Below are 25,783 nucleotides of genomic sequence, written 5' to 3' on the forward strand. Positions count from 1 at the left end.
TCAGAGCTGTTTCCATGAAGGGCATATTTCATAGCTTTTAGCCTGTTCCGGTAACTAGAGAAGCAACAGGGAGCGTTACTTACTTTGCTTTTGTTTCGTTTAGTATTTGTTTTGTGACTTTGCTATAAAGAGAGAGAGAGAGCAGGTAAGCAATTTACAGTTGACACAGTGTGAGTTTCTTTCTATAATTAATATGTTTGCTTAATCATGCTGCATATAATTTTTTGAATTGGATTGGGAGGAACAATGGTGAATGGCTTGTGTATGCAACAAATGCCATATTAGCCATTTTCCTGCATTCACTTATTGAAAGTGGCTGTAGCTGCTGGGCAGTGCAGGTTGAGCCCCGTGCAGTTGTATTTCCAGAAGAGGTGTGTGCATGTGCTTCCAACAAGCCCCTTCCCTAGCTTAAATTCAGGTTATCTTGAAGGCAGAATGGAGTAAAAAGCTGTTGCTAGTATTTCTTGCTACCTTTTTTTTTTTTTTGAGTGTCAGTGAATATTTGAAATGAAAAATATGAGCTGTATGCCTGTCTCAGTATCACACTGACTCCAAATCATTTTCCTTCCTTTCTTTTAAATATATTTTTATTGCTTTTCCAATATCGTTCCAGTAACAGCCTCACTATAACAATACCAATTTTATCCAGTTAATACCATTATCAATGCCAATTATTTAAATGTCAAATTATACAATTTAACTAAACTGGACCCCTCACATGCTAGAGTTGATGAGTTCATTCTTCTACATTTTTTCTGCATTCCAAAATTTTAATAATTTCCATTCCATTCCATTCAGATATAATAATCCCTTATATAACAGCTACAATTGTGATTTCAATTCGTGTTGGTATAATAGGTGATTTATAAAGTTTCAAGTGGGAACTATGGCTGTAATTCTTATTCTTTTCTACCTCCTTTTTCACTGGAAGATGCTGTCCTTAATCTCAGACATAAGAGGCTGATTGTGAGTAGTCTAGTGTAAGCTACTCTGCACATGAGCAGAGATGATTACTTCACATTTTCAGGACTAAGCCATACATTGCAAATAGGTTCTGATGTGCTCCAGCTCAAATGAAACAATCATTTTTTGTCTATTGGTTGGAAAACTTTGTTCTTCTAACTTAGTGGTTTGGATAATAAAAGTCAAAATGATTTTTGTGGGGAGGAAAACTGCACGTTCTTTACCCTTGAAATGTTTTTCTGTTTGATTAGTTTTTTGGCAGTGGATGTGTAGGTGTAATCAGTACAGGAATTGAAAAACATGTCATGTGGTATGCTTACTTGCTAAATAAGAGACATGGAATCAATCTTGTCTGAATGAGAAACATACTAGAGGCCTCTTACATGTAAGGTCTTCCCCACTCTACAGATGTGCAGAGAAAAGCTTTTTGTTTATTTACTGAGGAGACAGTGACATTCTGCACACATGTATTAATCCTTTAACAAAAGTTTGGTTCCTGCAGGCCTCTGGGTAATCCAAGATGTTACTTTGTGGTGAGATCACGGATTGAGTGCACCTGTGTTATCTGGTATGAACTGGGCTCCAAAGCCACTATGGCAGCCCAGGTAATTGAAGGAAATGCCTTCGTGGTGAGAGAGCACATTTCTCTCTCAGTTCTGGAAATTTACTGACAGCCCAGTATCTGATTAGCTAACTTGGCCACCATTTTTTTCTTGCTTGAGCACATGTCTGTGCTGTTTTATTCCTGTGGTATGGTGTCATTGCCTTGCCATCTATATCTAGGATATCTAGATATATTTTTCATTCTAACTTGCATTCTCCCCCTTCCTATTTTCCAACAGTATTCTTTTATTAGTACTTTTTCTGAGCTGTGTTTTTTGCATTATTTTTTAACCACCTCACATCAATTTGATGTGCTTTATTCTGGAAAAGCTGGGTCCTTAATTCCAGTGTTTTGGACTTCTTTAACTGCTACTGCATAGCATATAAAGGAGGGTGCTGTGAGCTACCAGGACCTAGGCATCCACATGAAAGTTGGTAGGATGACAGGTGTGAATGTTAGCTCACTCGGAGCAGTTTCTGCTTCTGAGCAGTCTCTGCATTAAGTTAGATTCTTCCATAGTGGTTAATATATCAGCAGTGATTGACCGAAGAGTCTCATTTGTCTCTGGAAATTGGATATGTTTATGGACGCGGGTGGCGCTGTGGGCTAAAGCCTCAACGCCTAGGGCTTGCCGATCGAAAGGTCGGCGGTTCGAATCCCCGCGGCGGGGTGCGCTCCCGCTGCTCGGTCCCAGCGCCTGCCCACCTAGCAGTTCGAAAGCACCCCCGGGGGCAAGTAGATAAATAGGTACCGCTTACCAGCGGGAAGGTAAACGGCGTTCCGTGTGCGGCTCTGGCTCGCCAGAGCAGCGATGTCACGCTGGCCACGTGACCCGGAAGTGTCCCCGGACAGCGCTGGCCCCCGGCCAATAGATGTGAGATGGGCGCACAAACCCCACAGTCTGTCAAGACTGGCCCGTTCGGGCAGGGGTACCTTTACCTTTACCTTTATGTAAGTAGCAGCTGCAGTGACGGGGAAGGGCCCTACAGCTAATTTGCCCGCCCACCTGTGGTTCTGCCCTTTAAATATATATCATTCAATGTAGCTGTTAATTTGTGACACCTGTGAGCAAAACAAATGACTGGAACGAGAGATGTGTTTTGATTTACATTATGATTAACAAATTATCATGTTTTTATGGCATAGATTCCTTTAACGATAGCATTTCATTGTGTTAAATGGATGGGAACAGAGTACACTGGACCTTCCAGATACAAACTTAATTCATCCTGGGGGTCCGTACTTACCCCAAAAAGTCCGTATCCAGAGGCGCCGCTTCTGTCCATGCGCGCTGCGTGATAGAGCTCTTATGCACATGCGCGCATGGTGAAACCCGGAAGTATACGCTTCCAGGTTTGCCGCGTTTGCAACCCAAAATTACGTTACCCGAAGGTAACGTAACCCGAGGTACCACTGTATATTCTAGTACATACTAGTGAACATTTGCATTCTGCATTAAATCTGCTGTGAAAATGAATTATTAGCTTGTTGGCAAAGTACTGAGGATGTGTTAATGTAACTTACTCACTGGCAGTAGAAGCAAACATGGACCCACAGTCGTTGGCTTACCTTAATAGCCAACCAACAGTTTGTGTTGCCAGAACCCACTGCAAAGGGCAGGGTTGTCTCCCTGAGCTTGTGTTGCACTTCTCTTTTCTCCAAGCTCATCTGCTTTTAGATGGCTTATCTGAGGCACTAACTGTACCTCAAAGGTACAGTGAAACACAGAAGGACCACAAACCACCTCCCAAACAAAGAGCTGGAGGGAGTGGTGAGTGATCATTCCTCCAGTTGTGCTTGTATAGTTTAAGCTGCTGTAAGAGCTTCAGCAACGCAGTGTGCCAAACCTAAGATCCAGCTCTCCTCCTTATTGAGTAGGTGATGTTGGAATGATTTCTGCACTTGCAGTGCAAGCATGTTGGTTTTGCCTCAGAAGCACAGAGCTAGGAAAGGAACAGGGTATCATCCCCAAGGTTGTATTGAGAGGTTCCAAGTGCCATGCAGGGCAACATTCAGAGGACAAGTTTCAGCAAGGGAGGAGGAGGAGGAGGAGGAGGAAGATCACCATTCCATTGTGTTGTGCTTCAAAAGCTCTTTGAGTATCTCTCTGATCAAAAATAGAATAGCGATTTACCCATCCCGAGTATACTTCTTGCACCTCAAACACAAAAACCAGTATTTGGGGGGATGGGTGGGAATGTGCACTGCTGATTCATTTATCCTTTTTTTGAAAAAAATAAAAATAGTGCTCTCAATGAGCATCTTTTAACTTTTGTTTGGTTTTGCATATGAAAAAAAATTAAACTCTAATTAAACTTGTGCCAAAGGTTTGTTTAGGCTCCACCTAGCATAATTCAGTTTTTAGGCTTAGTTTTGTTCAGTCATAATGACTAAACTTTGTTTCACCAGTTGTCTCTTAAGAGACGTACAATGTACACAATTAAAATATCATGTAATTTGTACAATTGAAATATTGTACAAAAGAGGTGCTATAGATATTTATACTTTAATATAGATCTGATGAGTAGATTAAGCCATCATGCATTGTGAACATTCAGGGCCAAATTACTGTAACAGTATTGTGAGTGTCAAACATTTATAAATCATGTTTTGTATATTCCAAAGCAAATTGCTATTGTATTACCTCTGTAATGTGGCATAGTTGTCTTACAAATATTAGTATCTCAGTTGCAGCTAGGCATGGTGTTCTGCTTTCTTGATTTATTAAAAGCAAAATGTTGGAAAGGATTTGCCCAGAATTCGTTATTAATTTGAAATCTGATTTACTGTCCGATTGGTCAGTCTTTTAAGTTTCTCCTGAGTTACTGAGTATAAAAACCTGTAACACCTTCTGCAATCATGACATGAGATACTTCTAATGTGGTCCTCAGAACTAAAATACCCCCCTTTCTAAAGTAGTGCCTTACTGAAGTGTCTGCTAAAAATAGTCATTCCATCACTTCAGAAATATTTGAGCTATTTAAATTCAACATGTAAAAATACCACAATAAAGAGATTTTGCTGCTACCATTTTTGGCTTTTGATGGGAATCTTCTTCAGCATGATTGTCATGCCATTTTAGGAAATGAAACAGGTTTTAAATATATAGAGTCTGTAGTGCATTATACTTTTCTGGAAGGCATGTGACTTTGAAGTTCTCTGAATTAACAGCTGTCTTTGGTAGTCTTCCTGACTTTAAGCTGCTTGAAGGATCATTTTTATTTTTATGGCACCCAACTGAAATGTCAGCCAGACCACATTGAAAATGCAGTTTTTACTTATTCCATTATTAGCAATAAGTTCTTGGCTACATATTAATGAGAATTCACTTGTTTCTTTGAACTTTTTTTCCTTTCTGTTTGTATTATCCAACAAAGGGTTGACATTCAGAATTTGTAGATTCATGGAAACAATGCTGCACTTTTTATAGCTTTCATTAATTTCACTTTTCTGATCACATCAGGCAGTTTTCCTTCCTATACGAATTTTTCAGTTGGATTTATATTCTGCAATTTTAAAGTCTTGAATTGATTTACCAAAAAATACAATCAGATGGGCAATGGATGAATATCCTGTGTTACAAAATATGCACATGTTTGGATCCAAATATTTCATGGCACATGTGGAATCTCCCCTGCTCCAACCCATGTGGGTGTTATGGAGTCAGTTATTAGGGAGGAAATTCCCTGGGCTCAACCATTATTACCATATTGGCCTGCAGATAAGCCACCCCCCCCCCAAATTCTGACTGTGAAAAGTTAAATTCTCAACCTTACAAAAATTGGCTTTTACAATATTGCTGCTGAAACAGACATATGGTAAAACGGAACAGGTGTGAGTGCCTGCGGAATTTTAAAGGAGCAACTTATATTCGGGTATTGTCTTTTCTTCTTCTTCCCCCTTGAATTTTAAAGGCACAACTTATTTACAGGTGTAGCTTCTTTTTGGTCCAATACGGTATATGAGGAAAAATTAAATTAACAGTCTTTCTGGGCTTTGTATGTATCCATTACGGATGTTCAGAATGAATTGGTTCCACTGTAACACACTGACCTGGTGTGCACACAGTGAATCATTAGGAAAGGGATTGAAAATAATATTGTTAATACCATAATGTCATCATATAACTCTGTGATATGGAAGTGCACTTGAATACTGTGTATGGTTCTGGTTGCTGCGTCTCAAAAATGGTTTTCAGAGAGCTCAGAAAGGTTCAGAAAAGGGCAGTGAAAATAATGAAGAGCCTGGAGGATCTCACCAAGAGGTTTGGATAGGTGGATAGGTCTCTACCATAATACTAAAACCTGGGGGCATCCAATGAAGATGACTGTTAGGAGATTCAGAAAAGAAAATAGGAAATGCTTCTTCACACAGCACATATTTAAACTCTGAAATTCATTAACACAAGATGTAAAAGGGAACTAGACATATCCATGGCGAATCAGACTTATCAATAGCTACTAGCCAGGATGGCTGTGTAGAGGTGATCTGCCTCTGAATACTAGTTGTTGGGCATACCATGTATGGAGAAGGCTATAGCACTCAGGCCCTGCTTGCAGGTTTCTCACAGGCATCTTGTTGCCCAACAGGATACAGATGACTTCCCATTTACGTGAGGGTTATGTTTAGACCCTCCCTGCGAAATAGCATAGTATGGGGAGCCACCTGTATCGGCTCAGCTGGGCAAACCACACTGTCCCTCCAGCTCGCCAAATGCGTAAATGAAGAGTTGTCTGTCTTGGATTAGATGAGCTTTGTCTGATCCAGCACAACTGTTCTTATGTAAGCCATAGTTTATTTAGCAAGTGTGGTTTCTTTCTGTCCTAGTTCATCAGCCTAACCATGGGACACACACATTTTATAATCAAGCTTCTGCCCAATAAAGAAAAAGTGCTACACTTCACAGTCAACAAAACACCTGGATTCGTGCAAATGTTAGGAACAAAGGCTAAATAATAAATTTAATTGATGTATAAATAATAAATTCAGTAATTGTTGGGAATGGGTGAACTGTAAATTTAAATAAAGAAATATTTATGGCCTAACCTTGTGCCCATGATGCCTTGTTGAATATGCTTTAGTATCCCTTTACTTTGGTTTTCAGTTAATTTCTTTTACTAAACTTTAATGTTAGCACACACTTGAGGAGCATGTCTCCATAGATACTGCTATGTGCAAAGTAAAGCACAATGCAAGTTCTCACACACATTCAGGTGAAAAATAAAGCACTGTGTGAATTTACTATAGAGTAAGTGTCAACTTTTTTGTGTTTGCAGTAAAAATAGCCCAGATACTGAAAGCCACAACTGGTAAAGTATGATAAAGCAGAATAACATATAATTTGTAGATTCCATGGCACATAACTAGTATGGTCTGCATGGGAAGATGGGGGATTTAATAAGAACAGTTTACCTTACAGAAAAAACAAAGTTATATGACTTTTATAATTATTTAAATAATGTTTTCCAAATTCCAGTTTTTATTCAGGTTATTGTTTTTATGTAGAATATCCATTAACCATCCCTGTTTTATTTGCAGAGCACCAGAAATCATATTGGGTTTGCCGTTTTGTGAAGCCATAGACATGTGGTCACTGGGCTGTGTGATTGCTGAGCTATTCCTTGGATGGCCACTGTATCCGGGAGCCCTCGAATATGACCAGGTAGTAGAAACTTGATGATCTGAGATACTTTTATCCGTTTAAGTCTGCAGTTTAGTCAGTTGGAGTTTAGAGTTCATTGATTTTGTCATATGACTTTGAACATACGAAATAATCGTGCACCGATATTTAAAAACACCAAGAAAATGGTTTAAAATAACTCCCTTTGAGTCAAGCTCTTGAAGCACTGCAATATTGGATAATTGGCATTAAGCAGGATAATGGTGGTGCGGGCATTCAAAATCATAACTGTATACAGTACGATTGTACCTTGTGCACGATTTCAACCTTGTGTGGTTGAAAGCTGGCTGGTTGAAATCCCGCAAAATTAATTGCATGCAAGGCAAAGAGCTTAAAAGCTTCTTTTTCACTCGATTTTCCCAGAATTTCTTACTGGGTTCTGGGATGTTCTTGCAAGAACTCAAATGGCCCTGTGAGATCTTGCAAGAGCCCACACAAGAGCATCCCAGAGCCTAGTAAGCAGGCAGAGAGTGTAAAAGCTTACTTGGAAGGTAAGGGTGATCCCAAGGGGGGTATAAACCTTTTTGCACATACCCACCATCCCTGGAAGTAACCACCACTCAAGACGCAATCGTACAGCAATGTGTTTGTAAAAGTCGCACTTCTTTTCACTTTTCAGATTCGTTACATTTCACAGACACAAGGCTCACCTCCAGAGCAGTTGTTGAACGTTGGAACGAAGACCACACGGTTTTTCTGTAAAGAAACAGATGCACCATATTCTAGTTGGAGATTAAAGGTACTAAGAATTCTTGAAAGCGCAGACAGGAGTTCCTGCCATCCATGTTTTTGGCTATACATGTGCCTTCAAGGAGGAATACAGCTGAAGCAGAACAGGGGGTATATTTTGTGAACACATGGTTGGTCTGTATTGGTGGCTGATTGGAAGAAGCAGTTTTGTGGGAGGGGCCTAGGAAGCACATCCCTCTGTGTTGGCACACTGCCTTCCCGCCAGTTGTGCTTCAGGCAAGGATAGAACTCGATTGGCTCTCTTCACAACTGCAGCTTTAGGATCCTTATTTCATCAGCCTCCCTCACTTGTCCTCTGATGTAATCACATAGCAAAAACTGATTGGCTGTATGGTCATGTCACTATTACTCTGCAGAAGGGTTATCTTGCAAACAAAGTGGTATTAAGGGTTGCAGATTGTCAGGAAAATGTAAGGTTGCCAAGGGGAAGGGGGACTGGAGAAAGTTTTGGCTTCTTCCTTCATACTGACTGGAGAACATTTGGATCAACTCTAGGGACTAAGGTAAATGGCATAGCTGATTAAAATGAGTTGCCCTGCACACCTCTCTTAGACATAGAACATTTCCATTTTTGGGAAAGGCCATATTTTTACAGCAATAAACAGAAAACACAGTGATGCCTACTGTAGGTTGCTATTGCTTTGTGCCGCAGAATGATTTCCTTCCCAGTATATTAATAATTAAACCATCCATTTCTTAAATTTCTGAAGACACTGGAAGAACATGAACGAGAGACAGGGATGAAATCCAAAGAGGCCCGAAAGTACATTTTCAACAGTTTGGATGAAATAGTGCATGTGAGTACATTCAGATGCATTTAATGTATACAGTTTGTGTGTTTTTTAATGTATTAGCTACCATTTGTGATTTAGCTACCTCTAATTTCACTTGTGGGAATTGCTCCCCTGTATCTACTTTCAAGATTTTCCCTTTATTTTAATTTGGGGGTTTTTTTTACTTTAAAATACCTGATGTCTTTATATCCATACCCGTCCATGGTAGCTTCACCAGTGCACATGGATTTGCTTTCCAATTATGACAATTTTTGTTTATTTATAAAGCATCACCTCTTTAAAAGTTCCAGTCTCCTTTCTGCTGCATGCCAGTCCCACCTGCATGTGAAATATTTACCCCCCTACTAATTTCAATGAATAGTGTTACAACCTAGTGACTACATGGCCTCTAAAGGTTTGTAAAGCTAGGTAATTAAAAATGACACTTGACATTTGGCAGTTTCCTTTATTTTACTAGGCTTTTTAAAAAAATGAACTGTTCATAATCCATGGTTTGAAGTTGGCTTTTTTTTTAAACTTCCAGAGTTTATCCCAGGTTTACATATAGTGATAAACCAGAAAATGACATTTAACTGTGGTGAAGTTCTGCTCCCAGCCACATGGAATGTAGAGAACCATGAGAGACTGAGGCATTACATAGGCTCCTTTCTGTTTGTGCATGTAGCACTAAATCATGGCTTAGCATTCCAGGCCAAATTCATGAATGAATCCCACTAGCGGAAGCCGGTGCAATATTGTCTACTAGCGCAGCAGAGCTTTGTGCCCCAGATTGGCTTGGGGAATTGAGGGAACCCCCCAGAAAACTGCATAGGATGAAGAGAGGAGAGGCTTGTGCTGACAGAAAAAAATCTGTTGTGCCTACATTGAATTCTTCCCTTTGTGTGAATGCAGCCATTTAGGTTCTAACCATATTTTACAAATACTGTAGTTAGTTAAGTTGATATTTAGCCTGTACTCTGCAGCACGGTTGTTTCTTTAATAGTACCCTTTTAAATGTTCTTTTATATATATATATATATATAAACATTTCCATCTCCCCTTCTCCTAAAGCTTGTACCACTTCTTTCTATCATCCAGGACTTTTCAAAGTAGAAGGGCACATAGAATGAGGTTTTGCTTGCAATGTAATTAAAAATTACACTTCATATGCTGCCACTGATAATTGTTTGTATAGTGTTGTTTTACTGCTATTTGTTTTACTGTGGAATTTAATTATGATTTTGCTGTCATTTATATTTTTATACGAAGCTGCCTTGAGTTTAATAATATCTTGAAAGGCAGGATATAAATATTTGAATGAAAATGTTGTTATTGATGAATGATAAACACCTGATTGTTTTCACTCTGACATTTACTCGTTCAACACCAGGTGAACATGGTGATGGACTTAGAAGGAAGTGACCTATTGGCAGAGAAAGCAGACAGAAGAGAGTTTGTCAGCCTGTTGAAGAAAATGCTGTTGATAGATGCTGACTCAAGAATCACTCCAGTTGACACACTGAACCATCCTTTTATTACCATGAAGCACCTCCTTGATTTTCCTCATAGCAACCAGTATGTTGTATAACACACTTGTAAAAATAATCATGGGCAAGGCTTTTTGAAAGGGTTCCATGCTACCCATGCTGCTATGTTTGCTGTAGTTCCTGTGCCTTTTGATTCTGGGCCACCTTCTCCTGGTTAGTGCAGATTACAACAGAACCAGGGTTTCAGTAGCTATGGCTTTTCCCCATTCACAAGCATTAATTAGTCTTGGTTGCTATGTTGCCTGTTGCTGGTGTGCTGCTTTATATTAGAACTAGAAAATAAAGGATAACTGAATCCAGGAATTGTTTTGAATTACCACAGCCAGCCACACACATTCATAGTCACAAATAAAAAGACAAAACACTTGCTGGCAAGCATTTTATTCTTACTCTTGTATTTTCTTTTCTGTTCCAAAAAGATAGTAAAAGCAAAATTCACCAAACAAACCACACAGAAAGTACACAGAAAGTTGAATAATACTGCAGTGACTGCCTGATCTCAGATGAATCCAACACACGAAAGATGCATAACAGTTGCTAGGGGGAAAGGAGGGACATCCTATGGAAATGGCAAGGAATAGAAAATAAGAGAGAAGCAGGAAAAGTGTACTAATGGAGATAGGAAAACAGACAACTCACTTATCAATCACAGCTCTCACTTCTCCCATTGGCTTAAAACACTTGACAGGCAGGAACAACCGTCCAGACAGAAATTGCTTAGAAGAGTATCTGCAGAATTACTTTAAAACAAAAGAGAAAGAAAGCTCAGGATCTGGGGACCCTGCTGGGAGGCTACAGTGAATGCCTTTGTAAGCACTGGGTTGGCAGCCCCCTGGCTTAGTGTGTCCTCTGACCCAGGGATCAAGCTTCAGCTTTCTTTCTTAACCACAGTCTACAGCCAGTGTCTGTTCTTGGCTATAGATCATGGTTAGGGAGAAGAGAGCTTAACTCTGCTCCTGGATTCAGGCAGCTAAACTTTGACTAAGCTGCCACACTGCACTGATTTAAAAGGCTGAGGGAGGGGCAAAGTGGGCATCAGCTTCTCTTTGGGAGCCAGCACATTTGCATGGTACTGGTAAGCTGTAGTGTGGCTAAACCATAACCAGGGCAATGAGAGTAAAATACTTGTGTGGGTTCTCCCCCCCCCCAACCCCAGTTGAGACTGAGTTTTTAACCTGTTTAGTCTCTAAGGAAATAGTCTGGGCCAGTCCTGTGATTGTTATAGTGGGTTTCTGTGGTTGTTGTCACTTACTTTCCTCACAAATCATTCTTTCTTCTCTTCGCCATCAGAGTGAAATCCTGTTTTCATATCATGGACATTTGCAAGTACCGATCAAATTCATATGATACAAATAATCGCAATAAAACTGTGCACCTGAGACCAATTGCTTCAGGTAATGCACCAAATCTCTCAGCTAATTTTGCCAAGATTGGTGCAGTACGAAGTCAGGTAAGTACCTTTGATTTCACTTTGGGTCTCCTATTCACTTCCACCCTCATCCCAGGGTTTAGATCATGCAAGATAATGAAGGGGGCGTGTCTTAAGGTATTGGAAGGCGGCAGGCCTTTCTAAGAGGGGGAATAAAGATGTATCTGGTTTTAAGGGAATGGTTTTTATGGTTTGGACAATGTAGTTGCACATGACATACTTCTGAATAAAAAGGTGAGGTAGAAATCATGTCTCCTAAACAGAAGATAAATCAACATATTCACTGTCCATTTCATGCATATTAGGCAGTAGACTAGCTACAGAAGCTCATTGCACTATAAAAATTGTTAAGTTTTAAAAAGTGCCAATAAGCTCTTCATTGTTTTTGCACACAGTGGCTTGGGATATGATGAAATGCAAATGCTTCATCACTCCTATTATTATATTCACCAACCTAAATTGAACAGTCACATTTTCCCCTGTGGGGAGATCCAAAAGTTGAAACTATGTCAGAATCATACCAATCTCCTCATGGGTAAAGATGTGGAAGCTAAGTTGGTAACTGAGGCATCTGTGCTTCTTGTTTTTGCTGCTATTTGTTAGCTTGATGCTCTTCAGAGTCTGGAATTGTATTATGGGAGTATAAATAATTGGGAATCCAGGAGTGCCTTGAGACTTGGCTATGGCACTCTTAGCATTTATCATACTTATCCCCTTACTTGCTCTCTTGTCCACATGGGCCAGGAGAGGAGGCTTCTGTTGTGGCTCTAAATGCCAGCCTGGTAGAGAACCGTGGAGAGCAAGCTCTTCAAGATGAGTTACGTTCCTTGTCTAGTAGTTCTCTTGGAAGACATTTTCACAAAATAAAGCCAAAGGTTTTCTGTTCAAGAAATCCTTTGTTGCAGTGCCCCCATGTGGTGAAATATTCAGTGTGCTGGCATGTGCTATAAACATGATATGCATATATTAGGATTTGCTTTTGCTGCATGCAAAAGCATGAACATCATAATCCTCATGCAACATTATAACTTGCGATTTTAAAAAAAAAATGCATGTGAAAATTGTGGCAATCATTTTGTTAACTTATAATATACTATTATTTTCAGGCGTTAGCAGGATCTGCCCATTCAGTTATGCACCATGGAATACCACTGCAGGCAGGAACGGCTCAATTTGGTTGCAATGATGCTTTTCAACAGACACTGATTATATGCCCTCCTACTCTCCAAGGTATGAGGCAATTAAAATGACACGTGATATAAAATTAGATATTCACTTGGTAGTTCAAAGAATCGCCAATTCAGGCTTTTGACAAAACCTACTACAATTAGCCAAGATTTTACTCCAGGTTTTCCATTTTCCTTGGATGATCTAATAACATTGAGAACTCTAGTGCAGTGTTTCCCAACCTTTTTTGGGCAAAGGCACACTTGTTTCATGAAAAAAATCTCGAGGCACACCACCATTACAGCCCCGTGACGTCAGCGCGCAGCGTCACGCCGGGAAGGACATGAATTGCTAGCAAATTACATAATCACCTCCTTGAGGGCTGGCTCATCTTCTCCGAAGGCAGAACCCCATTAATTAACAGCACAGACTCACACCATAGCCAAGACGAGGGGGGAAAACCTCAGTCATGCACAGTCATGCACATGTGGGGGCTAAATGAGGACGAAGACCGGGCAGAGAGCAGGGTTCAAATCACCCCACCTGGCCAGGACAATCCCTGGGTGCTCCCTTGGGCCACTCGCCTGACCCACATCGCAGGGCTGTTGTTGCGAGGATAACACGGGGAGAACCACGCGCGCCCCCGGGAGCTCCTTGGAGGAGAAAGCGGGCGATGAATGCAATGCACGAAATATATGAGAGGCGACCAGGTTTTGCAGGTGAGGGGCCCCCACCAGCCTCCGCTTCCAACACCCGGCGCAACGACGCTGAAGTTTCCCCCCGGGCTCGGCTCGGGGAGCAGCGCTGCTCCCCCCCGGCTCCCCTTCGCCCTCCCGGCTCTCTCTGCCGCCCACTGGGGACCCCCCTCACCTGCCAAGTCCGGAGCGCCGGTGGAAGTTGCATGCATGCATGCAGGGCGCCGCGTTGCCATTGCATTGCACTGCACTCCATGCAACGCCTGCACGCATGCATTGCCTTGCACTCCCGCCAAGGGGTCTCCCCGCGGTCCGATGTGTCCCCTCCAGTGCGGATGCAGCATTGCAAAAATTGAAAACCCCCGACGCAGCCCTACCTGGGGGGCAGCCTCCGCCGCTCCGCCTCCGCGGGGATCCCCGGGCTCCATCCTGCCGCCCGATCTCCGTGGGGGCGCAGGCAGGCTGCGCGGGGTCTGCGCGGAAGAGCCCCTGCCCGCCCGGCCGCCGCCGCCGCGCTCATTCCATGGCCGGGAGAAGAGCGTTTCAAACAAAACGCCTGGCCCGCCAGGCCACGCTGGGAAACGTAGTTTGTGCACCCCGCGCGGGCGCGGAGCCCAAGGGCGAGGGGACTACGGATCCCGGCAGCCCCCACGCCGGGGACGGAGGGGGAGAGGCCGGGTGCCGGGATGGAGGGACGGGTGGGTGGGCGAGTGAGTGGCAGCCGCCAAGCCTTGGCCGAGAGCCAGGAAGGGCCTCCCCGGAGGAGGAGGAGGAGGAGGGAGTCGTAGAGCGGGAGGGAGGGAGGGAACCCCAGGGGTCATCTAGTGACGGCGACCCAATCGAAAATTTGACTTTTTTTAAAAAAAAAATCTTTTGAATTTTTTAATTTTTCCTGCGGCACACCAGGCAACATCTCGCGGCACACTAGTGTGCCGCGGAACAGTGGTTGGGAAACACTGCTCTAGTGGACAAGTATTTTCAAGAAGATGAAACGGAAAGGTGATAGTGGAGTCATATTATTGCATTTTGAGGCAAATTTCCTCACTTTTGTATCTAAATCCCATTGCACTTCCTTCCAGTGAACCAAAATAATTACATGGACCTCATGCATGAGTTGTCTTATCGTTTTTGAGAATACCTGTTGGAATCCATAGCCTACACTTATTCAGCGTTAATCTTACTTTACATGGTAAAAATCTAGAAGCACTGTGGGCCTCTCAGTGTTCCCTCTTTTAGCTTGTCAGCCCTTGACGGTTGCTGTCTGGGTCATGTTTCCTAATATGGATCCTTCTGTAGTCTGTCTGCCCTTTGTTGCTGAAGATTCACTTTTACTTTTACTTCCTTGACATAATTTATGTTATGCACCTTTATTTTTAAAAATCACGTTTAGGAATGTAGGGCTAAAACAGTGCAGACTTTGTGGAATTTCTTTGAACACCAAGTACACGCAATGACTCCTCTGTCTAATAAGACTTGATGCGAAAGGCTTGCAACATATGTTCTCTGCTTAATCCCAGAACTAAAAAGGACGCTTGTGGGACGCTTGTGGGACGCGGGTGGCGCTGTGGGCTAAAGCCTCAACGCCTAGGGCTTGCCGATCGAAAGGTCGGCGGTTCGAATCCCCGCGGCGGGGTGCGCTCCCGCTGCTCGGTCCCAGCGCCTGCCAACCTAGCAGTTCGAAAGCACCCCCGGGGGCAAGTAGATAAATAGGTACCGCTTACCAGCGGGAAGGTAAACGGCGTTCCGTGTGCGGCTCTGGCTCGCCAGATGCAGCTTTGTCACACTGGCCACGTGACCCGGAAGTGTCCCCAGACAGCGCTGGCCCCCGGCCAATAGATGTGAGATGGGCGCACAAACCCCACAGTCTGTCAAGACTGGCCCGTTCGGGCAGGGGTACCTTTACCTTTACCTTATCTGATTGCTAGATTATGGTTTAGGAATCAGGTCAGAAGTGATTTGGCCCTGGGTGATCACTGGACTGAGCAATATTTCCCTGAGCAAAGTTTGCATCAGGCTCAGAAATAAATTCTGTATGCTAACCTTTTATGAATTTGGATTCAATCTTAACTCCTCTTTTCATTTTTGTGAATTAGGAATTCATGCTAATCACGGGAAGCCCAATGGTTACTCTGTAAGAGTTGATAATGCAGTGCCGTTGGTCACACAGGCCCCAACCCTACAGCCACTCCAGATAAGAGGAGTCCTTTCTCAGGTATGTTGTTTGATGCTGTAGGTTTCACATTTTCAGAGGTTTCACATTTTCAGAGTCATAAACATTAATTAGCTTGACAGATTTTGAAGTAATATCACATCAGTCGAGAGGGACTGTAGATTAGTGACAGGCCAAATGCTTTGCATGTAATCTGACTCGGCGTTACACTCCCTGCATTACTATGTAAAAGGACCTTTGGGCAGCTGGACTGATAAGATCTGTTATCAGAGTCGTCCGAGAGCTGCTGCCAGTCTGTTCTGACAGTACTTTGGGCTAAATGGACCAGCGGCCTAACTTGAAAAAAGGATGCTAAACATATTGTGATGTCGTTATTCATAACGCTTTATGTGTTTACAACAGACGTGGTCTAACAGAACACAGCAGATACTGCTTCCAGCATGGCAACAAGTGACGCCTGTGGCTCCGCCTACAACACTAGCTTCTGATTCTGTGGCTGGCCCGCAGAGACTTGGAGACTGGGGGTACGTCAAAACAGTATTTTGATTTTGTGCTTGAAAACAAAGTACGCAACTCTGCTATATTTTAATAAGGATGTGTTTTTCTCTGTTCTCCCTAGGAAGATGATTCCCCATGGCAACCATTACAACTCGGTGATGACACAGTCTCTGTTAACCAATCAAATAACTTTATCTGCTCCTCAACCAATCAGTGTGGGCATTGCACATGTAGTCTGGCCTCAGCCCACACCAACCAAGAGAAATAAAGTGTGCCAGAACAGGTTGGTTTTATACAGTGCCTGTGGATCATTTAGATGTAAAAAATAATAATCATTCTTTCAAAATCCCTTTAAAAAGGGGCTGTATATTTATGAATGCTGCATGCTCGCCAAGGTGTTACACCTCAGACTAGTTTGTTTAGAACATTTATTTCTTTAAACATTAAATACGGTGTTACAGTTCAAATTGATCAGAAGCCTACCCGTTAAAACCAAGGGATGGTAACAAAATGGGAAATAATGTAAAGTAGCATTTGCTGCCCTTTGATCTTCTCTCTTCTTGTGACAAAAGTGGCTTTGACTATATTTATCTGCAGAAATAGACTTTGGTTTGGTTATTTAAGAATTGCAGGTAGACGCAGTTAGCAGTTCCTAGACTCATGTGCATGAGCAATTGTAAAATTTGGACTATTGAAAATAGAGACATTGTATAATAGTCATAATATGACTTAGAATAGTATTAAGAATAGTCTTTCTTTTGCTGGCAGCAAGAAACACTTTAAGTGCTCTGTGGAGAAAATGTGCCCCATCACTACAGAAGTTATTTACAAAGGTATGGGACATTTCAGTAATGGAGAAACGTAAGACCGGGAAGGACAGTTACACTATGTTAAGTAACCCCTGATTCATGTCCCCTGAAGTCAGTGAACACAATTCCTGATGATTTCAGTGGATTTTGAATCTGATTCAAAAATGTTTATGGTGTCCAAGCCAGCATTTCTTCATTCCTTCTTTCCTTTTTAAGAGAATGGTATCTTCAGCGTATTGTACTACATTTCATTGGTAAATCCAACTTTGAACCTTGCATTGCAGCATCTGAACAACCCTGCTTGTGATATGCAATAGTTACCTGAAACGTTTTCCATGATTGCTCTGGAAAACAACATTTACAGTGTTACCTGTATGTTCATTGTTTTATGTTTCATGTGTTGATTTATATTCATTGCTGTTTCAAAGTCTTACGTTCTAGTTTGAGTCAATTTGGGGAGGGTGAAGTCAAGTTACTGCATTTGTTTGATAAAGAAACATCTTTATGACATGTCTAAATAAATGTCTTCTTCGCAGGAGTAATGTGTTACAAAATACCAATATCCAAAATTCAGCATTTGTGTCTCCAAAGATAAGCAATGGAAAGGCTGGTGAGAAGCTGAGCTGTGTAGAAACACAGGACAATTGTAACTCAGTTGGTCAGGAAAGCACCTGTTGCAAACCACCCGTCAGGCAGGACCCTGATTCATCTGTTTCAAACAAACAGCGACAGGCTATCATTATTGCAGATTCCCCAAGCCCACCAGTCAGTGTGATCACCATCAGCAGTGACACGGATGAAGATGATGTGGCACAAAGGCATTCATTTGCAGAGTAAGTAGTAGCTTTGGGCTTATTTTAACTCCCCTTTTCCTCAGGGTTGTGCTGGAGAGTTGGTGTTTTGGTGATAGTAAGAGGAGCTTCCTAAATATACAGCGCCAGTACATTCACTTGAATCAGCTTAAATCACTTGGAACACGGCTGCCACTTCTAGGCAGCAGGTTGTTACACCTCTTTGAGTTTCACAGCATTCAGTCTTGGTAGTATAGCTTAGCACACAGTTGGCACTAAATCAATGCAGCTAGAAGTTGCAATCGATGTTTAGCGAGAAGTGTGCAGGATGAATGTTTTATTTATGTATGTATGTTTGCATTTCAGATGTAAAGGGAGCCTAGATTGTGAAGCTTGCCAGAGTACGCTAAATATTGACCGTGTGTGTTCATTAAGCAGTCCTGACAGCACTTTGAGCTCTAGTTCTTCTGGACAGTCGAGTCCATCCCCTTGCAAAAGACCCAACAGGTAAGAAATGTACATAACTGGGTTTGATGTCCCTGTGTGGCAATAAGACCTCAGAGTCTAAAACCTATTTCTGGAAGCATTCTTAAGCATAGTGTAATGTTTACATAGTGTAATGTTTTGATCATACCTGCCTCAACAGAGGTTTCTCTCTGTATATGTGACAATGCTTCTGTGCTGGATTTTTTGGAACAAGGGTTAGGGTAATAAAGCTTCCTGAAGGAAAAGCCTTAGTATGCTGGATATTGCCTGTCACTGTTAGCCTTCTGTAAAGTCTTGATAATTCTGTTAACATAACTGTTTGGATAGATATATGTATTATTTGAGTATGTGGAGGAATCATTTCCTATCAAATATCTGTTAAGTGATTTTACAGTAAAAAAAAATCAAAAATAAAACCATTCCATATGTAAAAACAATTACAAATCCAATACAGAGATTGTCACTTAAAAGGCTTGTTTAAAAGGGAAGGTCTTCCATAGGCAGTGGGGGGGGGGGAACCATAGAGATGGAGTCTTCCTGATATGTAATGATTGGTTATGCCAATCATATCGTTTCTGAAGATAGAAAATAATGAATCTTAAAGATAACGGTCAGCAGCACCTTTCTACTATTGTACGCTCAACTGGTTCTTTGGTTTTCTCGGAATCTAATGGTGATAGCTCAGTTGCATCACTAATTCTTGGATATAAATTTAAATCCATTGTTGAGTTAAATAATTAAGTATTGCAGAGCGAACTCAAATGAGCAGCTCTGTGCAGTTGTGAAAATCATGGATTTGTGATCATTTTAAAGATCCTTTATAAAATTACCTTGCTGCCCTGACAACGATTGCCATGACAACTATGCAACCCTAATTAAAAAGATGAAAGGAATTGCTAGGGCTGAGCCAGATGTCCTCCAGTGAATATTTTTGACATGCAAAAGGGGCTTCACCACCTCCAATTGTTAGATTAAAGAGTCCCCCCAAGCTTACATTTTTAAACTTGGTTTGTAGTCCTAATCAGCTACAGAATTGGTGTCACTTTTTATTTGAAAGATAACCCTTTCCTACCTAGCAGCAGTAACATAGATATGCAGCTATTCAGATTTGGCTACATGACATCACTTAGGGTAAATGAAGTTAATTTAGCTTTAGAGTGATGTTACAGTCACTAGAATGGATAATAAATGGCAATGAAGTTGCAGCTTCATTGGGGTCTGCAACAGGGTTGCTGCCATCTGAATGATGGTAGGTGGAATATACATGGACACTACCTGTGTTTTGGTTGGGGGCATCTACTTCCCTTCCTCTAGGTGTGGTCTGCTGGCAGAATTAAAGTCTTTTCTGGTGTGTGTGCCACCAGAAATCGACCAGCAGTCAGATTGGTGGATCAGGGCTGACATTTATTTTACTGTTAGTTTATTTCATATTAAAACATTTATAGGCTGAATTTAGGAGTAAAACTCTCAAGGTGGCTTCAATAATTATGGAGTAAAATATCAACAGTACTTTCCAAACACCAAACAATACTAAATCTAGCAGTATGAAACATCCAGCCGCCACCCAAAGAAACCTTAACTGTAACCAAAACCATCAGCAACAAGAGAAAACAATAAACAAAACTAAATACACATTCTATCTGCTCTTTCGTCATAAAAACTTAGAAGTTGCTTAAACCAGTGACTAGTGAAAAGTGGTCTTGGGCAGAGTGAATTGGGATAAGACTGCAGCATCTCCATTCATAAGTGTTGGCTGATTTCTTGGGGAAAGGTACATTTTATGTACAGATCTGAAGCTCCTTGGTTTTTTGAAGATGTCCACACTTTCCCTAGTAGTTTGTTTATAGAATGAAACCTGGGTTGATTTTGGAAAGCTGGAAGTTTAGAGTCAAGAACTTCAGCTCTCCTGTTTAAACTTAATTTTTCCTGTTTTTATTTTGTTTTGTTTTTGGATGTTTGCTGCAAATGGAATGAATGTGATGTACCCTTCACAATGGTGCTTTACTTTATTTCTGTAGTATGTCAGATGATGAACAAGAAAGTGACACTGTGGATGGTTCTCCCAGTTCAGAGTCTTCAGGCCACGATAGTCCATTCCTAGAAAATAGTTTTGCAGAAGACACCAATGAAAACCCAGAAACAAGAACCTCAGCTAACTTGGAAGCCAAACCAGCTGTCTGTACTGTGGTGGTGCCACCAATGAGGATAGAGAACAGGTTAAATGCAGATGAGCAAATTACAAATGCAGGTAATTGGTGCTTATGTGTTTTCTGTGCTGGCCACGTTTTGTTCAATGTAGATTACATGAATGGGGGACCACCTGGGTAACAGATCATTTCCTGTCTCTTCTCCTGTATCCTCAAAAACCCTCTCGGGGGGAGGAATGGGACTCCGGAGAGGTTTTTGGGGGTGCACTTCCCCCCTGAACCAATAATAATATGGGATGTGTGTGGTTTGTTATCTTCTCCCTTGAATGTTCTAATGTTTTACAGTTTTAATGTTTACCATTAAGATGAATAAAGTGAAAACATTAGAAGCAACCCTGATGTATCCTATGTTGATCTTTGCATATTTTGCTAGTTACCACCTGTCAACCACTGGTAAAACGCCGATCTGCCCGTATAAAAACAAACCATCCTTCTGGCTTGGGCAATCGTCAACGAAAATTGATATCAGCATTCCATCAGCAGCACTCAAACCTCAGTCAGGTATGTATGTAAATATTGCAATGTAGAGATATTTTTTATTAGTTCAGATATTTTAATGTTGAAATCTACTGCATACACATGACTCAAACTCATCCCCACTACTTCATCTATCTTTCATTCTGACCTTTGTTAACTATACTTTTAATCAAATTAACCAAAGAGAAACTTTTAGACTGGTTGAGATATCAGGTAGAGACAATTAACATGCAGTATGCTGGGCTTCCTTGAAGTCTAACTAGCAACTGCAGTGCATACATAGTTTGATATCCCAGTTCCTGATGATGGAGTAGACCACTACAAACATATGACATAAATCTTCCAGAGTCTGCATTTGACACTCTATTTCTTTTCTAGCGTAACACAAGATTCTGGTTTGGACCTAAAGCTCTAAATGGCTTTGAACCTACCTATCTAAGGGGCTGCCACTCTTCTGTAGATGCTTTCCTGAGGATACCTTTTACACACCAGATAATACTGAGGACTCGTACAGTGGTATTTTCTGTGAATGTTGCGAGTGGTTAAGCATACAGCAAGAAATTGTATCTACACCTACATTTTGGGCGATATTCTGTTAATGAGTCCTGTCAGTGCAAGCATTTCACAATGGGATTCCCTCCCTTCTCTGCCTGTGTAGGCCCATGTCCTCACCGAGTCTGTTCCAGAGAGTTGGAAACAGATTTGGTGGGTGGGTGGAGGGTGGGAGGAGAGGACTATAACTTCCCATTTCCCAAGCAGAAATATTTGCGCCGACAGAACGTTTGCCTTAGTGCTTTCTTTGATTCCATCCATTGTGTTCAAGTCTGAGAGCTCCTTCAAAAAGTTGTGTAGGAGCTGCTCCTTCATAGTTATAATGTTTTTTTCTTAAACAAGAAAGAGGCTTTAAACAAAGCCATTGAGAAAAGTTAATTTAATTCAAATACTGGCTCTGGCAATACCTTGAAAGGCCGCAGTATTTGTGACATGACCACAACGGCATGGATAAGTGGGACTTGTGTGATTTGCCCTACTTGCGTAGTTGTGGTATTTACATTGGGACATACAAACATGCATACACATATACCATAGTTGCGTAGGAGAACACACACACAAATAGTATGGTTCATTTGAATGTGAAAGTGGGCCAAAGTCTAAGTGTTACCCATTAAGTTTTGTTTTGTTTAAGCATATTTGCTGGTGCTTTGGATCAGTGTGGATCTGGTTTATTCATGCATTCATTTGTGTTTTGTGCTACAAAATTTGTGACTTATGTGTGCTTGTTTTCAACTCATAGATAAGTTTTCTAGAAGTCTCATGACTGTATTGAGAAGCATAACTTATAAATTGGTTATTCATATATTCATGAGTTCGTAGATTCCTTTGAAAAAATCTAGTTGAAATTCTCTCATTGTATTTCCATATATAGGTGTGCACAATATCATTTGTGATGTTACATATAGATTGGTTTTAAGGGGCAGGATTCAAGAGAGAAACTTCAAAACTAATATAGTCAAATTTACCTGAAGGTATTCTGAACTTCCTCTCCTATTGCATCACATATCCAGTGTCAGATAATGCGATCAATAATTCATATAAAAAGCTTTGAGCTTCTTAATTCATAATGCCATACATCATAGTCTATAAATTGTTCTTATTATAGGGGACATTAACTGTTGGCTCTCAATCCGTTCACATGAGAGGTCTTGTCTAATTCCCAGTTGCCAGAACTATTTTGTTTTCCACTTTCCGCCAGTCCCAACATTATAAAATGGGGTGGAACAGAAGATAGGCTGTTCTTCCTGTCACAGTATGAGGATTTTGGGGTCACCAGGTTCAGAATAGGAGAAAAAACACGACTGTACACAATGGATTTGGATTTGCAAATGAAAGAGCTCCTTCCATTCACAGGCAGAACTGTGATTTAGTGGAGGCTTCTGTTGGGGGGGGGGAGAAGAAGGGAAGCAATTTTCCAATTTCTCCTTCCCCTGGAGCCTCCAGTGCCGCCTCTCACATGGTTCCAGAGGGTCCTCCAACCCTCTAGGGTAGCTTTTCAGAGGGCTGTAGAGGGACAGACATAAGTAAAAATTGCCTGCTCCCCCCTTCAGTGGGACTATTCTATGATCAAAGTTTCACTTAAATAAACTCTGGATCCAGGTCAACAAATATTAAAATTAGGAGCTGTAATTGCTGCAATACGTGTTGACCAACACTAATTTGCATGGCTTTAAAAAGGAATGGACAAATTCAAGGTGGATAATTCCATCAGGCTATTCCAATCCTAACTAGATGGAAACTCTATATTCAAAGATGATACACCTCTGAGTACCTGATGGTGGGGACAAACAGAGGATGCTTTTTCTCATGCCTTGCTTCTAATCTTCTCAGAAGCATCTAGCCCAGGTGTCTTCAAGCTTTTCAGACCCACGACCCACTTCCAACCGAAACATGCATTTGGGGACCCATCTCTTAACCTTTTACCATATATTTGCATGGTGGTAGCACTCCTGTTGTGTGACCCACCTTGGGTCAGGCTGTGACCCACAAGTATGGGGTTGAAGACCACTGATCTAGCTGACCATTTAGGGGAACAAAATGCCAAACGAGACGACCCCTTGGTTTGATCCAGCAGCGTAGTTCTTATGATTGTGGGGTGGTGGGCATATATGACCACAAGGAGGTGGAGGAAGCCCATCCCCAAAGATGTTTCAGGCAGCGCTGGTGGGAACAGAAGAAAGATTGTTTAGATGTGATAGCTGTCCACTTTGGAGACTGGGGAATCTTGTATTTACTGCTTGAAATTAACTGCAGTTTCTCTTGAGACAGGTTCAACACTTTGGATCTGGGTCTCAGGAGTGGAATGGAAACTGTGGTCATTGGAGACAGCAGGCTTATATCCCAGCTAATGTTGCCAGTCATGCATTCTCCCTTCAACATGGAAGTCCCACTCATACCTCAGTCCATGCACATTTGGCTGGAAGTACACATCTTGGAGGACAGCCTGCTATTCTGCCGTATCCATCATCTGCGCCCCTCACTACTGCTGCTCCCGTTGCCCACATCCTAGCCTCACCATGTACCTCAAGACCGATCTTACAGCATCCCACTTACAGTATCTCTCATCACGGTGGCCTAGTTCACCAGGTCCCAGTGGGCATAAATCCCCGACTGCTACCTTCCCCAACCATCCACCAGACTCAGTACAAACCAATTTTCCCACCACATTCTTACATTGCATCACCTGCTTACACAGGATTTCCATTGAGTCCAACGAAACTCAGCCAGTATCCATTTATGTGAGAACTCAAGTACGCTGACAGAGCTCAGTGATACATACATGTGATTTGAGAGGAAAACATGGTATTTAATAAATATTAGCCATGGCACAAAAAGATATTTTTTTTAATCATGTTAGACTTGGGTGCAATTTAAACAACCTTGAGCTTTAACTCACTTTTAATGTGTTTTTGCACATTTGGTATAAATTTGTCTTTAGTCATGTTATCTTCTTATAGAGTAACTCCAGACAGGTGACTTATGGGAGCAGAAATCCAGTTTTGCTCCTACTATTTTTTATAAAATTGCCTTCTAACTAGTGCGAGACACGTCTACATTTGGGAAGCCATTGAGTGTACAGATTTAGAGCAACAGATGCACATGTGTCATCAGTATCATGTATGAGTAACTTGTTTGTATTATGTATCTTGGTGTTCAGTGTCGAGTCACTTATCTAAAAAAGGTTGAGCTGTTCTTCACATTGCATGTGTCCTTTGCATGGGCAAAAACAAAGTTGCCTAGAAATTTGCTCTTAAATGTTGGTGTCCTAATAATCTCAGCTGCATTGTAAACTGTTCCCACACATAGTGCCTTAAATATTTGAGGTTGTTAATGTTACTATATTATAAATGTTGAGGACTGCAGCACTTAACATTCAGTTTTGCTGATTATTTCATAGAGTTATGCGCTCTCTCTCTTTCTTTTTTTATTTGTGCGTGGTATGATTTTAGTATAGGTTGTGATTTCTTTATCTAGGGGACAGCATGTTTTGCTGTAGCTGAATTCTGCTGTCTGATATTTCCCCCCGAATGATCAGCTTCATGGAAAGCATTTTGTAGTTCATAGGAAAAGTTGATTCAGTAGCTGTTGAATTAAAAAAATGGTGTTTTATACTGTTCAGTGGAACTGCAATACAATCTAAGTAGTTTATTTTCAAAGTGTTTAAGTCCAACTGGATTTTAATAACCTGTTAGAGGTGCAGTAGGCATGACTTGGCTAGATTATGAAAGAAAAAAGCAAAATGCTCATTGATTCATGCTGTGGTTTCATCTTAGCTTGAGCAAACCATGCAGTATTTAATAAATAGTAGCAGAATATTTACTATTGAAGCTTGAAAAGGTGTGAGTACTTTGTGTGCAATTTTTCATTTATGCATGGGAGAGATTTTAGCCTTTTTACATTCTAGTATTTGTTCTAGACTTTTTTGGGGGTGGGGGTATTTTCTTATTTAATACATTCCGTCAGGGACAACAAATTACATGCATTTTCCCCTCTAGGAAGTGCATCATTTCTCTGTGTGTGTGTTTTTGTTCTTGTTCAAATAAGATTGCTTTTGCAGCACCAAAGACTTAATCATCCATTTCCTATTAAAAGGTAGCTACTTTTTTCATAGACCTCAAGTGTAGTGATAGGGATGGGTTTTAAAAGGAGGGTATTAAAGTGAGGTTGTGTTTTAGCTTATGA

General features: G+C 41.3%; 1 protein-coding gene across 5 annotated transcripts in view; it reads left to right on the forward strand.

Moving 5' to 3' along the window:
- The window catches only part of HIPK3 (homeodomain interacting protein kinase 3), a 64,044-nt gene extending 38,621 nt beyond the window's left edge, over positions 1-25,423 (forward strand). For 4 of the 5 annotated variants that reach the window (XM_082231544.1, XM_082231546.1, XM_082231547.1 and 1 more), the window contains exons 3-17: positions 7,106-7,229; positions 7,867-7,986; positions 8,708-8,794; positions 10,161-10,345; positions 11,608-11,767; positions 12,853-12,976; positions 15,702-15,820; positions 16,181-16,302; positions 16,398-16,559; positions 17,622-17,918; positions 18,243-18,383; positions 20,381-20,610; positions 20,943-21,070; positions 21,425-21,562; positions 23,870-25,423. In XM_082231544.1, the coding sequence (XP_082087670.1) occupies positions 7,106-7,229; positions 7,867-7,986; positions 8,708-8,794; positions 10,161-10,345; positions 11,608-11,767; positions 12,853-12,976; positions 15,702-15,820; positions 16,181-16,302; positions 16,398-16,559; positions 17,622-17,918; positions 18,243-18,383; positions 20,381-20,610; positions 20,943-21,070; positions 21,425-21,562; positions 23,870-24,343 (2,611 nt within the window). In that variant the 3' untranslated portion in view covers positions 24,344-25,423. The remainder of the gene's footprint in view (positions 1-7,105; positions 7,230-7,866; positions 7,987-8,707; positions 8,795-10,160; positions 10,346-11,607; positions 11,768-12,852; positions 12,977-15,701; positions 15,821-16,180; positions 16,303-16,397; positions 16,560-17,621; positions 17,919-18,242; positions 18,384-20,380; positions 20,611-20,942; positions 21,071-21,424; positions 21,563-23,869) is intronic. The other variant, XM_082231548.1, reaches the window with a different exon arrangement.
- The last annotated feature ends 360 nt before the right edge of the window (positions 25,424-25,783 follow it).

Source organism: Podarcis vaucheri (genome assembly GCF_965113315.1).
Source record: "Podarcis vaucheri genome assembly, chromosome: 1".
In the NCBI taxonomy this organism is placed as follows: Eukaryota; Metazoa; Chordata; class Lepidosauria; order Squamata; family Lacertidae; genus Podarcis; species Podarcis vaucheri.